Source organism: Podarcis vaucheri, assembly GCF_965113315.1.
Source record: "Podarcis vaucheri genome assembly, chromosome: 6".
In the NCBI taxonomy this organism is placed as follows: domain Eukaryota; kingdom Metazoa; phylum Chordata; class Lepidosauria; order Squamata; family Lacertidae; genus Podarcis; species Podarcis vaucheri.
The window spans coordinates 64,522,070-64,538,400 of record NC_138764.1 but is presented as its reverse complement, the minus strand read 5'-3'; the positions used below and the strand labels follow the sequence as shown (position 1 = coordinate 64,538,400).

The following is a 16,331-nucleotide window of genomic DNA, read 5'->3' as shown; positions in this document are numbered from 1 at the left end:
ACCAGGAGTGCACTGAGATGATCCTGGTATCACTGAGCACATCATGGACAGTCTCTCTCATAGCAGGTGCTCTGTCCCCATCTCCAGCTGTTTTGGGGGGTGGGGCGAATGTCTGGTGGCAGGAATAGATGCGGATGTCGGCGCAGGATAGCTCCTTTGAAAAAGCAGCGCTAGCAGTCTGGACTCTTTGGCGATCGCTCATTGCTGAGCAAGATTGTCTACCATGAACATAGGTGATTGTGAAGGCCAGTTCTGGATCCACACATCCTTCCACAGTGGGGACATAGGTTTCTGGGTGGGAGTTGATCATGGTGAGGATTTGCCAAATGTGCCTTCCTCTTAGCTCGTTTCTTCCCTTCGTTCTGAGTCCGTGCTTTTTCAAAGTCCACGATGCCTTTGGTAAAGGCTGTTCTCCAATTGGAGCGTTCCAGCAATCTGGACACATATCTGTTAATTACAGACACAGAGCTCAGGCTGCCCAGGCCTGATAGTAAAGGTTCTGTGTGTTTAGAAAGAGACAAATCATTTCCAAAACAGATCAAAATAATTTTTGTCTATATCTGAGAAGTAGTTTACCTGGGTCAAAAAGCACACTGTTGGTGTCATGCTTGCAGAGAATAATGCACAGGAGCACCATTTTTGTAAGGGTCCCTTTGTATGCTGCTCCTAACTTTCTTGCCAGGTGAAGAAGCTGTAGGGAGAAGCTGTAGCTATGCTTGCTGTCTCGGGTGATAGCTCAGTCATAGAGCATCTGCTTTGCATGCAGAAAGTCGTAGGTCCAATCCCTGACATCTCCAGGTTGGTCTGTGAGGGACCATGTCTGAAATCCTGCAGAGCCATTTCCAATTAGCATAGATGGACTAATGGTCTGGCTTGGTATACGGCAGCTTCCTGTATGCCTGTATCTAGAATAGGTAGACCATCCCGTTTTTCCAACTGACATCCACATAGAGGCTGGATAGAGACTGAGTAAAAGCCAATTTGCATGACCCAAAGTGATGCCCCAGGAATGTAGACTGAGTAAATCTGTGCAGAGTTTGACGTGTGCAGAATCCGCTGTTTGTTTCAGCACTCTTCCAGCTCAGCCAGTTTTTTACTGCACAGTTGCAAAGCCATTGAAAGGGATGCTGAGCTTTTGGAAGAGGCCATATGTGTGGAGCCAATAGCACAATCCCTTCTTTCCCTGCAGAGCTCTGAATGGATGTGCTGAGCCCACGTTCTCAACATGCCAGCCTTGGCATAAAGACTGTAGAGCAGTCACTGTGGTTGAGAGAATTTCCACCTAATCCTAGGCTTTCAAAGCCAGGTGCCTTGCTGAGAAAAATGTGGGAGTGCTAACTGTGGGGACAAACTTCTTGGTAGCAAACTTTGCCTCTGCAGCAGGAGTGAATTAACAATTCTTAGAGGCCTATGCCACCAATAAAACAGATTATAATAATAATGGCTTAATGGGTATTACAGGTGCTACATTGCAATGAAAAGTGAGCCCTATTTGGAGCAAATGTGTGTGGGCTTCAGGTCAGAGGGGGCTTGTGCACCAGCTCCATTTCAGACCTTCCCATGTTGGCAGGAGGACTATAGCTCAGTGACAAAGCATCAGCTTTGCATGTGGAAGGTCTCAGGTTCAGTCCCCAGCCTTTTCAGGTAGGACTGTCTGAAACCCTGCAGAGCTGTGCAGATAGGACAGAGGGCTTACCCACACTTACCTTTTGCCAGGCACAGGTGCTCACTTTAGCACTCCAGGGCCCAGCATTTTGTTATTATTTCTGTCTCAAGCTTTCCCCTCAAAACCCTGCTCCTTAAAACTGAATCAGAGCAAACACCACTTCGGGTTTTCTGCGGATTGGCGTTTTCTCTGACTGAGCTTTTCAAAGAGCAGGTTTTTGCAGGGAAAGTTCTGGAGCAGGAACGAGAAGGCACTGGGACACAGAGCTTTAAATCGTGGACCGTGCCTGGAAAGAGCGGAGAAAAGGTGTGTATAAGCCCTGCAGCCTGACTCAGCAGAAGGCGGCTTCCTCATCTGGAAGGTCTGAGGAGGAACTCTGAGTGCGTTCGGTTGAACATGCTGAGGATCCTCCTTCACGCTGCATGTGGGAAGGTCTGCAGTGAAGCCGGCACACGTGGGACTGTTGGATTGCATTCCTTACTGTTGGGGGAGAGCATTAATATATTTTACCAGCTTGGTGGCCTACTCCAGTGGCCTGGAGGAAGGTAGCATGGCCCTCTTGTTAATCCACACCTGTCCAGCAGAAGGCGACACATGGTATGGGGACAGAGCACTGTCTATATGAGAAACTGCCAGGATCTCCCATTGAGAGTCCCTCTAAGGCAGCCTTCCCCAACTGGGTGCCCTTGCAGATGTTGTGGATTACAACTCCCTGTTGTTGCAGTCTGAAACCTCTGGAGGGCACCTGACTGGGGAAAGCTCCTCTAGGGAATATGTCCTGGGCTAAAAGGACCGCTGAGCAGCCATCACTCACCCCACCCACCTACCTGGAAAAAAACGCTTGTGAGGCTGACTGTTCCCTTTCCTGTCTGGGGAGCTCTGTGCCTCTCTCGAGCTAAGTCGCACCTAACTGCTTTTGCTTCTTCTTTGTTTTTGTTTGTTTTTGTGTTTCCATTTTGCCGCATGCCTAATGGCTCCTGATAGGATGAACTTTTAGACCTTCAGTTGCAAAGAAACCTAGAGTATTTGGATCAGCAGGTAGGCCAAGCTGGCTGTCTCCCTCTCACTGCTCCCACCACATTTTTGCCTCTTGTCCTGCAACCCCCCGCTGCCCCCTCCCCAGCCGTGCTGTCAGGTCAGTGTTGCCTTTCCCTCTCCCCTTTACCCTTCCTCCTCCCCAACATCTGTCCCTCTCCTTCTCTTGGCATTGCGGCAGCACTAGCGGGCCGATGTGGTTTGTTCCTTTCATCTTTCTTGTGGACAGTGACACACTTGTTCGTGTGTGTGTGTGTGTGTGTGTAGGGGTGAATTGGGGAGGGACAGCTGCTTTGCTTGCTTGGACATCTATGGATTCTGCTGTGCTGCAATTGCAGCTGTTATTACTGCCGTATTTGGTGATTGTTGTTGGATTTCTGTGCAATGTTCCACACTAGTCTGCAGGATGTAAGCAAGATTTAGGGCAGGAATAAACTCTGTTGATAAGAGAGTAATCATGACCCTAGAACTCTGGGTGGCAACCTATGTGTGGGTTTGGTTTTCTTTAATGTGAACTGTATTTTAAATTTAGTTTGCACTCTGCCCACTGATTCATTCCATCCCAAGCAGGGTTATTTTAAATACAACACTCAGCGCTGTCACATCAGTACCCAATGCTCTCGTGCAGTTGCTGGCAAGACCCATTGGCACCAATGCCTGCTTCGTTCCCTCTCACTCTGGCCATCTTGCCTTCATGTTCCCCCAGCTGCTGGCTTATCTGGTGACAGTGGCTTGATCTGGGAAGTTGCCTGTGTGTGTGTGTGCAAATTTCCTAAAGTGACATGGAGTGCCTGATGTAGCGTATGGCCCTAGGGCTTCATGGGAAATAAAAGCAGCAGGTGGCTTTCATTCAAATATGGATCTTGTATCCAAAGAGCTAATGCATTTCATGTTGGTGGCAGAAGACTAAATATTTCTTAGTATTGGATAAATACTGAAGGAGTAACCTTAGAAAAATGGTATTGAAAATTATGCTTTGTGGCATCTACAGAATATTAAACTCACCCTTTGAAAGTAATGAGAATCCGAGACAATACAGAATATTTTTCTTTACTATCAGGTATGATTTTTATAAATGTGGATATGGGAAGATGAGTATCAATCAAAGAAATTGATAATGACAGAAAAATGCCTGCATTACTGTTGAGCAGTAGATATTTCTTTTTGTATTTGGTTCATTGGTCATTGTTAAGTGTGCATTGTCAAGGTGTGCCACTGGATGACTGTGAAGCCACTCTGAGAACTGTAGATCCACGAGGGAAATTGGAGTCTCCTATGGGGACCCCCATGGCTGTTTAAAGTGATTGATGTGGCTTTAAGTGTATGGTGCATATGGGGCATTAGACTTTGCCTAAGCCATCTAAGTCAGTCCATTACAACATATTGTGGCAGTAAACCCCATAGTTTAACTGTGAGCTGTGTGAAGAAGTACTTTGGTGTGTCCTGGATCTTCTAGCATTCTGCTTCATTGACCTTTCCCAGGTTCAAGAATGATGAGAGAGGCAGCAAAAAAAAGCCTTCTCTCTGTCCACACTATTAAGTTTTATACTCTTCTGTCTCTTCCTGTTACTCAATTTTTTTTTTCTAAACTAAAAAATCCTCCAATTATGTAACTTTTCCTCATAGGAGAGTTTTTTCCAGCACCAAAATGGAATGGGCAGCATTTCAGAGAAAGCTTCCTTGTAAGTCCTGGCCTCTCACCTAGCAACCCAAATTTCTCTTCCAGGATCACATAATAACATTTCTCCTTAGTGTATATCCAGCATCCAGATTACGTGTGACAGGCAGACAAGTTACTGTGTGGTCCACATGCCCATCACAAACTCAATTGCCTATGAGGCCAGTGATAAAAACTGCCACTAACAAGAGACCCCCAGAAAAGTGTCCTCCATATGATAGGATGACTGTTAGTCCCACAAAGAATGTGTCCCTCTTCAACGATCATTTGCCTCTTCCTCAGATTGAAGCTTTTCTTCCCCAAGACCATGATTCTCCATTATACAGTGGTGCCTCGCAAGACGAAATTAATCCGTTCCGCGAGTCTCTTCATCTAGCGGTTTCTTCGTCTTGCGAAGCAACCCTATTAGCGGCTTAGCAGATTAGCGCTATTAGCAGTTTAGCGGCTATTAAAGGCTTAGCAGATTAGCGGCTAAAAGGCTATTAGCGGCTTAGAAAAAGGGGGGGAAGCGAAAAAAAATCGGAACACTTGCAAGACGTTTCGTCTTGCAAAGCAAGCCCATAGGGAAAATCGTCTTGCGAAGCAGCTCAAAAACAGAAAACCCTTTCGTCTAGCGGGTTTTCCGTCTTGCGAGGCATTCGTCTTGCGGGGCACCACTGTAATGGAAGAGATGGCACTGTGTGAGTGGAATGCCATTATTACGTCTACCAACCACTCTGGCTCTCTCAGGTCAGATACTGGGACCTAAAGGGAACATACTTGTTCCCTGAGGACCAGGAAGTCCTTGCACTGAGCGCACACCCATGATCTCTGTCCAACATGCACATAGTTGCATGTATGACATTCTGAACATCCCTGCTGGCTTTCTACCTGCATACTTGTTGCAGGATCATAGGATTAGATAAAGAAGGTAGAAGGGGAGGGAGGCAAACTATCTGATCTTTTCTTCATGTCTGTTCCCAACAAGAGTCTGGCTGATCAGGTGAAAAGGTGCAGATGGCACAGACTGGGGGGGGGAGGATGTGACCCTGGTGCTTTCAGATTCCATGGGTTCCTTGGGAGTAAGGCAAGTGAAGGTCCACATGAAACCTTTAAAGGTGATGACCTTTGAAGCCCTAAACAGCCTTGGTCCTGTATACCTGAGGGAGCGTCTCCACCCCCATCTTCCAGCCTGGACACTGAGGTCCAGTGCCAAGGGCCTTCTGGTGATTCCTTCGCTGCGAGAATTGAGGTTACCGGGAACCAGGCAGAGGGCCTTCTCGATAGTGGCGCCTGCCCTGTGGAACGCCCTCCCAACAGATGTCAAGGCAATAAACAACTATTTTACTTTTAAAAGACAACTGAAGGTGGCCCTGTTTAGGAAAATTTTAAATGTCTGATGCTAATATTCGGTTGGAAGCCGCCCAGAGTGGGCAGGAAATAAATAAATAAATAAATAAATAAATAATAATTACCTTTTGCCTATGAAACAGTTTGGGAGACTGATAAAAGTTTGTCCATGAGTGGAAGTGAGCCCATGAGTTTTTGTGAAATTTCACTTGTTGGAATATGAGATCATTTGTATGGGTCTGTGAATATATCAAGTTTGCATATGGAGCCTTCCCAACCGGGTGCTCTGCAGATGTTTTGGCTGGGGCTGAATGGGAGTTGTAGTCCAAACCAGCTGAAGAGCAGCAGGTTGGGGAAATCTGGTATATGGCATTGCGTACAAACTCAGCTATCTGACTCATTTAACCTTATCCAACTTTTGGATAGTCAAAATTGGGTTACAGTTTGGGAAAGAACAGACCAGGGTGTTTTTTAAAAAAATAAAAATAAAATCATTCAGGTCAGGTACTTCTTCATGTTTAAAAAACAGGGACAAAACAGATGATTAATATGAGGTATTGAATAACTAAGCATCAGATATCCAACATATATGTATTTTGAGTGTAAGAATGTTTAAGAATGTAAAGGTGTGCTAACCAGAGAGAATGGTTCAGTGTGCATATGAAATGTGTGCGGCGGGGGCAGAAATCAATAATATAAAACCAGTTTTTACCATAATTGTTTTGTTAAAAAACAACAAACCCATGAATATAAAGCAGCTCAGTATACTGTGATAATTCAAATGCAACTAACCCAAACAGCCTTTCCCACAAGCTTTGCCTTAAGCTGAAACAATCTTTCATGCCCATTTTGTCATGTTAAGGGACACTTGCTGACCTAGAGAAACAGGGAAAGAAACCCCTTTTGGGAAAACATCAACAGAGGAGATTAAGCTGGATTTTTTTTATATAAAAAAACTGAAATCTCATTGCAAGTGCTGATGGATGTCTGATGCTGGCCTGAAAAAGTCTGCATTTCAATAAGCAAGCCTGCTCCAGAGACAATCTCATTACAGCTTTGGAGTCAGTAATTCCCCCATCAGTAGAGTAATCATGAAGATGTGCTTGTGTCTGTGTTGGACTGAAGCCACTGACGAGGAGGCGGCACTTAAAAGTGCTCTGGGTTGGGCAGCCGTTGTTGATAGTAGGCTTTTCTCCCTATAAAAAGGGATTCTTCAAGGCTTTCCATTTCTTTCTGTTCCCCTTCTGACCCACAGAGAAAGACCGATTTAAAACAGCACAATGAAATGCAACATCAGAGCCCTATTTGTTTGTTATGCCCTGGTGCCTTCTGTTTGAAAGTGCATTTTGTGTGCGTGTGTTTAGAGAGAGATATAGCACCATCAGCTTCACTTGACTAATGGAGAAGTATGTCAGCCAAATATCATCTGACTCTTGGGATTTTTGTTTAAGCAACTGTTTTATTATTATTACTCCATTCCATAAAACCTTATGGAGTTGGAAGGAATTACAAGATCACACACACACACACACACACACAGTAGTTCCAGGCACACATTGCTTCTTCCCCCCTTCTTCCAGAATCAATCTGTGTAACCTAGGCTACAGTGTGCTCTGAGCATGAAGGGGATGCACAGTGGAAGGAACTCTTCAAATCAAACAGCTCCAGATGATTCAAGCAAACAAAGGCACGAAAACCAAACAAACCCTGGATCATTAGCTAATGTGTAGTAGCCCTGAAGGGAGGGATTTATTATCAAGCCCAGATACGACAACCAGTGAGATTTTGTGCATGGACCAAATCTCAGGCGAAGGCCGGTCCATTGGATCAGCTGCCTCCTCCTTAGCTTGAGCATCACCAATTAGCTGGCTCTGCCTGCTGGTGGCTCTGGCTGCACCTACTGTTGGTCTCCTTGTCTAGTCCTAATGGGCACCAGCCTCCATTGGATAAAACCCATCCCTCCACTTCAAGTGTATCCTAATAAGGAAACTATGAATCCTCCTCTGCCAGTCCTAAAATCCTGAAAAAGGGAGCAAAGCAGATTCCCACCAGGAGCTAGAGGGGCTTATAGAGACTGGCTCAACTAGCCCCGCATGTCTGGGGAAGAAAGAAGAGGAGGGGCCTCTGGTCATCAAAGAAAGTGCTCCTGTTTAATAAGCAGAAGTAGCAGTTTGCTGAGTAAGCCCCCCCCCCCCCCAAGCTGGTGGTCTTTTTGTAGGTGCATTCTGCAAAGCGTTCTCAACACAATAATAGTGCATTAAAAGGTAAAGGGATCCCTGACCATTAGGTCCAGTCGTGACCGACTCTGGGGTTGCGGTGCTCATCTCGCTTTTTTGGCCAAGGGAGCCGGCGTACAGCTTCCGGGTCATGTGGCCAGCATGACTAAGCCGCTTCTGGCAAACCAGAGCAGCGCACGGAAATGCCGTTTACCTTCCCGCCGGAGCGGTACCTATTTATCTACTTGCGCCTTTGACGTGCTTTCGAACTGCTAGGTTGGCAGGAGCTGGGACCGAGCAACGGGAGCTCACCCCATCGCGGGGATTCAAACCGCCAACCTTCTGATTGGCAAGTCCTAGGCTCTGTGGTTTAACCCACAGTGCCACCTGCGTCCCTAGTGCATTAGCGATGAATTTATTCTGCTTTCATTTGTTCTTTGACGCTGCCCCCGTGCTACCACTTAATTGCTATCTGGAAGAGCTATAGGGCAACAAAAGCAGAAGGAAAATGAACCGGGGTGTTTGTTGTATAACAAGTCGCAGGATTTCAGTGGGAAATTACAGCATATGCACTGATCAGAAATGATGCAGGTGGACGGCCACAACACTTCTGCAGGCACAAACAGTGTTGAAAGTGGGACAGCCCTGGTATCATTATGATTTTGCTTATTCATTACATTTGCATCCCGCCTTTCCTCCAAGAAACTCAAGGTGGTGTATATAGTACTCCTCTTCCTTTTATCCTCACAGCACCCTGCAAGGTAGATGAGGCTGAGAATGAGTAACTGGCCCAAGGTCTCCCAGTGAGCTTCATGGCCAGGGGGATTTGAACCCTGTTCTCCCAGGTCCTGGTCCAACACCTTAACCACCACGCCACACTGGCTCTCATTTGTGCTCTTAGGAGCGCAAATCATCATGAATGTGCAGTATGTATGTCTGGTGGGACCTGAAGTGAGGTACTAAGCCTCATTGGGATTTCAAAGCAGGCAGAGGGAGGTCCAAACATATCTTCACTCAAAGTCTGTCTTTTGTATCAACAAGGTAAATCTTGTAAGTACAGCTCCACCCCATCCGTCATCCTATTGTTAAAGGCTGAAACTGATATGACGTGGGAGATCCATGATCAGATTTCCTGATCTATATATAAAATATCTCCCTTTAAATCATTTGTGGGTGGCTGTTTGGTAGGAGCAGTAGTACTGAGGGAGGGGGTGTTTAAACTTTTGATCTAAATCCCCCCACCAAGCTGTTATTACTATGTCCCAAAATACAGTTTTGGATGGGTGTGTGATTAGGGAAATTGCATGGGGGTTGGGATGAAACATAATTTCCCCAGCACTGCTACTCCCCTGTGATGTGAATGGGCTAAGCAGAGGGTGTTATATATGATACACCCATGTGATATGCCTCTTTGGGAACTGTAGGGTGATGTTTTGCCCCAATCATTTCTTTTTAAAGTTTCATTGGGAAAGGAGCAACTCCAGAAAAGTACATGGAGGAATTCCTCCAAATGCAAATGGTAGTTAGATGAGTGTTTGTGAGAGTGTATCAAAACCATGTTTTGTTTGGAACTTAGGAGGGAAGAAGGAGGAGGACTCAATTCTTCCTCCTTGCACCCCTGGAGTGGTACTCAGGCTTCCTTTCTTCATGATCCACCAAGTGCACATTAAATGCAGCCATGCAACTAGCATCACATCTTGTTTAGCCCAGTAATCACTCTGAACATTGATGTGCTTTTCAGTCCTGTGGACTTCCTTTAGGTGTGTCTTTGCCTTGTGACATCTGTTCTGAGGCACCGGTCTAGGTCTTAGGTCTTTTCAGATTTATATGTTAGCGGTCACACGTGTTCAAGGCTGAGCTGCAGTGGCTGTGCCTCCGCTAGCATCTTGATGTTTTTCCTTCCTTGTCTGCCGCAGATGAGCGAGAGCGAGACTTTGATCAGTATGGTGAACAGAATGGTGGAGAGCTCTTCCCCTAGGGCTCAACTGTACATGCAAGTAAGACATCACAGCAGCTCTGCCATCAACCATGCCATTCCAGCTGCTTTTGCATGGCAGAACCATTCCCTAGTGTCACCCTTCTGCACCTCACATCCACATCCATTTGTGAGATGCCCATTCAACATCTCATTCTACAAACGGCATTTATACATGGAGCCCAGTAAGGCACCTCTGCCCCTGCCTGACAGTGATCCTAATTCCCTGAAGCATTTTAAGTCACTCAGAATCCACATCTTAACCCACAGGTTGGAGGTAGATGGGACCCTCAACATCTGTGGATCTTAATCTCAGCTGCATCAGCAGCTCTGTGCCACCTTATGCCAACCTTTCTCTCTCTCTGTTCTCTGTAGATAAGATAATAAATGCATATATGGCTTAGGTTAAAACCTAAAACTTTCAGTTACGAACTGCTTGTCATGGCTTTTGGGGCTGGCTATCAATGGTTTGCGGGGGAAGACAAATTTTCCTCTTTCCTTTCCGGTATTACTTTTGCAAAATGTAGTGCACCCCTGGAAAATGGTTAGGTATTAATATTAGCATATGTGAGCATAATATATGCTTAATATAGCATATGTGAGCATAATATTGGCATATGTGAGCCAAGACGCTGAAGGAAACCTTGTTTTTAGCGCTGATGCTTAGCATTGGAATTTGTGAAGTGGGGCACTTAAGTTTGCATTGGTATCTCTTGCTAAGGGTAGAGAGTCCTCTACTTTTTGCCCACACCCTTGCCCCAAAATAGTTTACTATAAAAATCTATGTGGATATTCTAGGATATAGAATAGGATCTATCTAGGCTCCTACCCAAGGAACATATCCGTGCATCAGATCTAGGGGGATGCTCCCTCCACAGTGGGAACGTCCACTGGGAAGCAGAATGATCAGCTTCTGTGCTTAATTTTATTAAAGGGTCATCAGTACTGAGCCCTGGAATTTAATTCAGAAATCAGTATTGAGCTTCAGAACCCACTTGTAATTATTTGTATGTTTTAAACAGAGTTTATATATGTATATAGTTTTAATTCTATTAATTATCTAACTGTTTTTTTAATTATTGTTCCCCCCCCTCTAACTTTTAGCAATTCTTGTTTTTATCTGTAAGCCACCTTGAGTCCTGTCAGGGATAAAGGTGGGGTATAAAATAAATAATGATAATAATAATAACAGTCAAAGCCTTCCATATCAAGTGCTAGGTGTGTCTATTTTTGTAGGATCTCCATGTTGGCAAGAGAAGATAATGTCTCTGAGCCATGTGGTGAGCGCCACTGGGACCAGTTCAATTGCATGTAGTCAGGATTATCAGTGTTCAGAAACTTGGTCTTCCTGGCAGGATTGGGCTTCTTCATTTGGCCTATTAAGCAATACAGTCGGTGATATCATCATAAAAGCTGTATCTCATTGCCGTTGCAACAAGCCAACCACCATCCATTTATATCTCTAAAGCTTCAGTCATCATTTGGTCACCTTTATCACCAAAATGTACTTTCTGATGCATTTGCTACTCTTTATATTGTCCAGGCAGACTGTAGCAGAACAGGCTAATAATCACTGCTTAGATGAGATCCTTGACTAAGTTTGGGGATAGGTTCAGCATTGCAATTACCTGAATCTGAAAACAGAATGGCATGTTTGATGAGACATTGTACCTCCTATTTCCTGCTTTGTTCACAGCACTGTGCCAAATTGCCCCAGAGAGTAAGGATATTCTGACAGAAAAGTGCCACATAGCTAGAATTTGTCGAACTCCAGCTCCACCTGGGGATGGTTTTCACCCCCTGAGAGAACGTTCCAACACTGTTTCACATTGGTGCCTCGTGAAGAGTAGTGGCCTGCACTTCTTACACATAGGAGCCAACTCCTAGGGACCGAGGTCCCTTCGGCCCCTCACCCAATAATATTTTTTTTTACCCAATAAAATATTTGAGGGGTCCGCTCACCCCTCCAGTTGATGGGCATTGCCATTCAAGTGGTGTGCGAGTGCCAAACCTGGTGATCAATTAAGTGTGGCGGGGCTTACCCACCTCTGCTCCCAATATTTTATTCAAGTTGGCACCGCTGTCTTTACATACTGATTATCAGGGTACATGTAAATATGTGATTAGCACAGATAAGGGCTAGCTGGAACTGACATGAAATCTATGCTTCCCTTTGTTGTTTCATAGAATCTGTTCAGTCTTACCGTTCCTCTCCTCAGGAAAATTGTGTCCTTACAGCATTGTGCCAAGTAATAAAAAGTGGTCACTTACTGGGCAGAGCTTTAGCACCACCCAGGGCAAAACAGTGATCTTAAAATTATAAAATCAGGCACTGAAGATACTCAGATACAATTACCATTCTACTTTCTTGCAGGCTGTGTAGCCTAGCAAAACCAAGCCCCCCCCTCTCTCTCTCTCTCTCACACACACACACACACACACATATGGTCACGTGACATCTGGCAAATTAGATTCTGAACAGGCATCTTTCCATTGCTTTTAGCTACACACACAGAAAACAGCAACCACTTTCTACTTTATAGGGGAAAAGGTATGGCTAGTGATTTAATGAACTCAGCAGTTATTGCTCAATTATTATTTTTGAGGAAAACGATGCAATCCAAAACATTGTCCGTTACATTTCAAATAGGGCAGGATTTGAGTCAGCATTTAGATTTGATCCCATCTGGAAACAACAAGATTCAGAAGGGGCCTCAGACAAAGATCTTTCCCGGTCCTATATGAGATACCACATATGAACCTGGGACCTTCTGCAGGCAAAATATAGAATCATAGAATCATGTGCCTTGCCACTGAGCTACAGCTCTTTTGCCTAACAATGAAGGTGATAACAGTGTTACAGGTGCTACTTAAATGGAGAGTGACATCTGTAGCATGGTACATCATGCTCACAGAAGAGATTTTTCTCATATCGCCACTCTCTGTGTTAGAGGAGTTCCTGTTGATCAGGTTCCGCCAACTAGCAGTTAAGAACTTATTTTCTCTTGATGTATTATTGTAACATGGTAGCTTGCTTGATAATAATAAAACTCTGGTTCTGACGTGATGCTTTTCTTCTGTGCTGGATTGCATCAATTCTAATCAGTGCCCTCCTGTGATACTCGTACACCCCTTCTGGGTAAGTACTGCTGGATATATCACTGTTCCAGAGGGAAACGATGCAAAGCTGAGTCTTGGTTTTATGAATTCACACCAAAGGCCAATGCTCTAAAACGGCCACCTTTGACCTGGCTTTCTCTCTGCATTAGTTGGCCCGTCTGTAATATAGTGGTTGCTCACAAGCAGGGGAGCTGGACATTGTGTGAAGAACCTCAAATCACAACACTACAGGGCTGCATCTTGTGAAATCTATTACCCTGGGCTCGTGCAGCTTTGAAATTCAAAGCAGAAAATAAACTGGGAATAAAACCAGAGGGTGGTGGCATCTGACTCTAATTCTGGATCAATGCAAAGTCTCAAGTTGAAAAAAATACAGGATCCTTCCGTGCTCTTCTTGAAGTTTCTCTTTAATCCAGCCTCCCACTTATCCTGGCCTCTCTGTTTCCTGAGGACAGGACTCTGGTTACCTGTTCATCAGCCACCCTTTTATAGCAACATCCTAGACATTGGCCCCTGTTTGGCATGTAAAGATCTGCACTGCACATGGATAGCCAACACTGCTTTTAGGCCTACAAACCCCAGCAAAAATTCTTTCTGGTCTTCCTTGTGTGCTATATACCAGCTCTGCATATATCTATTAACTAAGTTTGTGTTAGTAGATAACATGGAGCAGCTAACATTTGCCCATAGCAATTATCACATTTAGGGGAACTCCCCCATCATCATCCTGAATTCTGTGAGTGCCGGGCAGGCCAGGGGGAGGGGGAGGAGAGGTCACATATTTAAATCTATTCACAATTGCAGTTGCTGCGATTGTGAAGGTGAGCTGCTGTTTATGGTATGACTGGCCATGTGTAATTGCTTGGTGATCTGTAATGTAATGGAGGTTGCATGTCTAACATGCATGCATAGTAGAATAGCTGATTTGCTCATAATCTGAGCAACTGCCATTATATATATATTTGTTATAAACTTGACATCTGTGGGGATAGGAGAAAGAGCAATTCTATGCAGTTAGGAAAAGAGCAATTCTCTCACTACATTGTATGCAAGAGCTGCCTCCCTTGATGAGATGAAAGACAGCTGATTTTGAAAGATAGTGAGGAGTCTGCAGTCTAAGCTGGATAGATCCATGGGAACCGAGAAGCAGAAACCCCCAGACCACAGTTATGGAAATGCTAGACAGTGTGTGCCTTTCCCTTCGGTTATTCTACCCAGTAAATGTTGCTTAATTAAAAAAGACTTGGTGAAAGAAGGTTGGGGCTTGAGCTGCAGGACCTGAAAACATGGAGGGCTTCCCACCCCTACGCACTAAGCAGAAGCAGCCTTGGATTTCCCCAGGGGCTTGTCATGACATGTCAACTTCAAAGGCGGAGAGAGCAGGAATGATTTGTTCCTGTTTTTGCAGGTGTCTCATTTCCCTGAATCCTATAGAGAGTCGCTGCACACCTACAAGATAAGCGAGCAAGATACAGATGTAAGAGCACCTCCTCCCTCCCTCCCTTTTGCCTGTCTGCCCCTTCCATCCCCTCTTCCGCTGCCACCTCTCCATCCTCCACCCCTTGCAGGCTGTGCCTTCCCTCTCCATTTCTCTTGACATCATTAAACAGGCATCTATTCTGCTAGGGGAGCTGCAAGGTCCCAAGCACTTGTGGTCGCCATCGTTCACCAACCCCGGGCTGTCGCCTTTCCTGCCCCATCCTCACCCATTGTACTCTGGGTTTGTGTTTTCATGCTGGCATCCTTGTTTGTGAGTCTGCCCTGCTCGGATTGTGCAGCCCCAGCACCGGGGCTCTAATACCCAGAGGCCAGGTTGAGATCTGTTCAAAGCAGATGAATGCCTTCTGCTATGTGAACCAGGGTGGAGGACCTTTATCTAGCTCGAGGGCCACTTTTGCTCCTGAGCAACCTTCTGGGGGCCACATGCCAGTGCTGGGTGAGAACAAAGGCAATGGGTGGGTGGAGCAATGAATGCACATCTTTGGACAGCAGGCTAGTTCCTACACACTTGCATCTTTCTCTCTTTTCCATTCACACTTGCAAGAATCTTTATCAGAGTGCAATGACACATTCGGGGGGGGGGGGGTTGGACACACAAGAAGAGTGCAAGGCAGGGCCAGAAGGGGTGTGGATGAGGAGGGGATGAGACCTGGGAAGAGCCCAAGAGAGACTTAGAGGGCTACATTCACTTCCCCACCCCAGACTCTGCTATGAATCTTATATTTCGCCTTTCTTTTCTCTCTGTCCTCCATGAAAGAAGCTCCTGGGAAAGCTCTGTGAGCAAAACAAGGTGATGAGGGAACAGGAGAGGCTGGTGCAGCAACTTCGTGCAGAGAAGGTAAGGGGCGTGTACCATAGCACACTTAATGCCATAGGCAAGCTGCTTTCTGATTTTTGGCCAACTTTCCAGAGACTTTTTGAGGCTGGAACCTTATTGCATTTGCTAGGCTGTGGGCATCATCAAGAGGTTGTTATTTTTGTGGCAAATGTTTCCAGTTTCCCCAAAATAGGAGGCAGAGATGCTAAAAGTGGCCTTTGTAGCAGGAGTATTGCTCATAGAGGGCTGTATCCAACAAGGTCATCCTGTTGGTGCAAAGACTTCTGCTGTACCTCTCTTCTCCCTGTCTGCCTCCCCAAATCTGCTTTCCCCCCAACCCTGCAGAGCAGGTCTGGGAGCAGGCACATGAGGAGAGAAGTGGGAGAGGAAGTCCTATTACAGGCAGAAAGAAATTTCAGGAAAATCTCTTCATGCAACACCAGGTTCCTTCTTTCCAAGACTGTATGTGTGGTGGAGGTTATGGAGGGGGGGGTGACCAAGTGACCTACATCTCTGAATGCTGTGGAAGAAGGCATGTCTAGATATTCAGACAGATGAGCAAGTCCAACTCAGCTTGCACCTGAACTTTATAGCCTTCAACCCAGTTCAGTTGCAATAATGCTTTGTCCTACAGAACAAGTGATGGTTTTAGAAATAAGACCCAGAAAGGCTGAGTGCCTGAGGCCAGAAAAAGAATTTTAACTATACCCTAGGCTGCTGAGTTCCAGATTGCTTCCTAACCATCAGCTTAAATTCCCCCCCCCCTTACTCTTCTCTTCACTTAGGAAAGTCTGGAGAGTGCATTGATGGGGACACACCAGGAGCTAGAGATGTTTGGGAGCCAACCAGCCTACCCCGAAAAACTGCTGCACAAGAAGGAATCCCTCCAGAACCAGTTGATCAATATTCGGGTGGAGCTGTCCCAAGCCAGCACGGTAATAAAGAAAATGCCCTGTTTATTCTTGCAGAAATCCCAGACACTCAGGAGCCTCCAG

At 45.5% G+C, this 16,331-nt stretch overlaps 1 protein-coding gene across 15 annotated transcripts in view; it reads left to right on the top strand.

Moving 5' to 3' along the window:
* The window catches only part of PLEKHA6 (pleckstrin homology domain containing A6), a 197,040-nt gene that overhangs the window by 150,909 nt on the left and 29,800 nt on the right, over positions 1-16,331 (top strand). For 7 of the 15 annotated variants that reach the window (XM_082228125.1, XM_082228137.1, XM_082228128.1 and 4 more), the window contains 5 exons: positions 2,651-2,704; positions 9,841-9,921; positions 14,428-14,496; positions 15,277-15,357; positions 16,122-16,271. In XM_082228125.1, coding sequence (XP_082084251.1) covers positions 2,651-2,704; positions 9,841-9,921; positions 14,428-14,496; positions 15,277-15,357; positions 16,122-16,271 — 435 coding nt within the window. The remainder of the gene's footprint in view (positions 1-2,650; positions 2,705-9,840; positions 9,922-14,427; positions 14,497-15,276; positions 15,358-16,121; positions 16,272-16,331) is intronic. The other 8 variants (XM_082228134.1, XM_082228131.1, XM_082228138.1 and 5 more) reach the window with 3 other exon arrangements.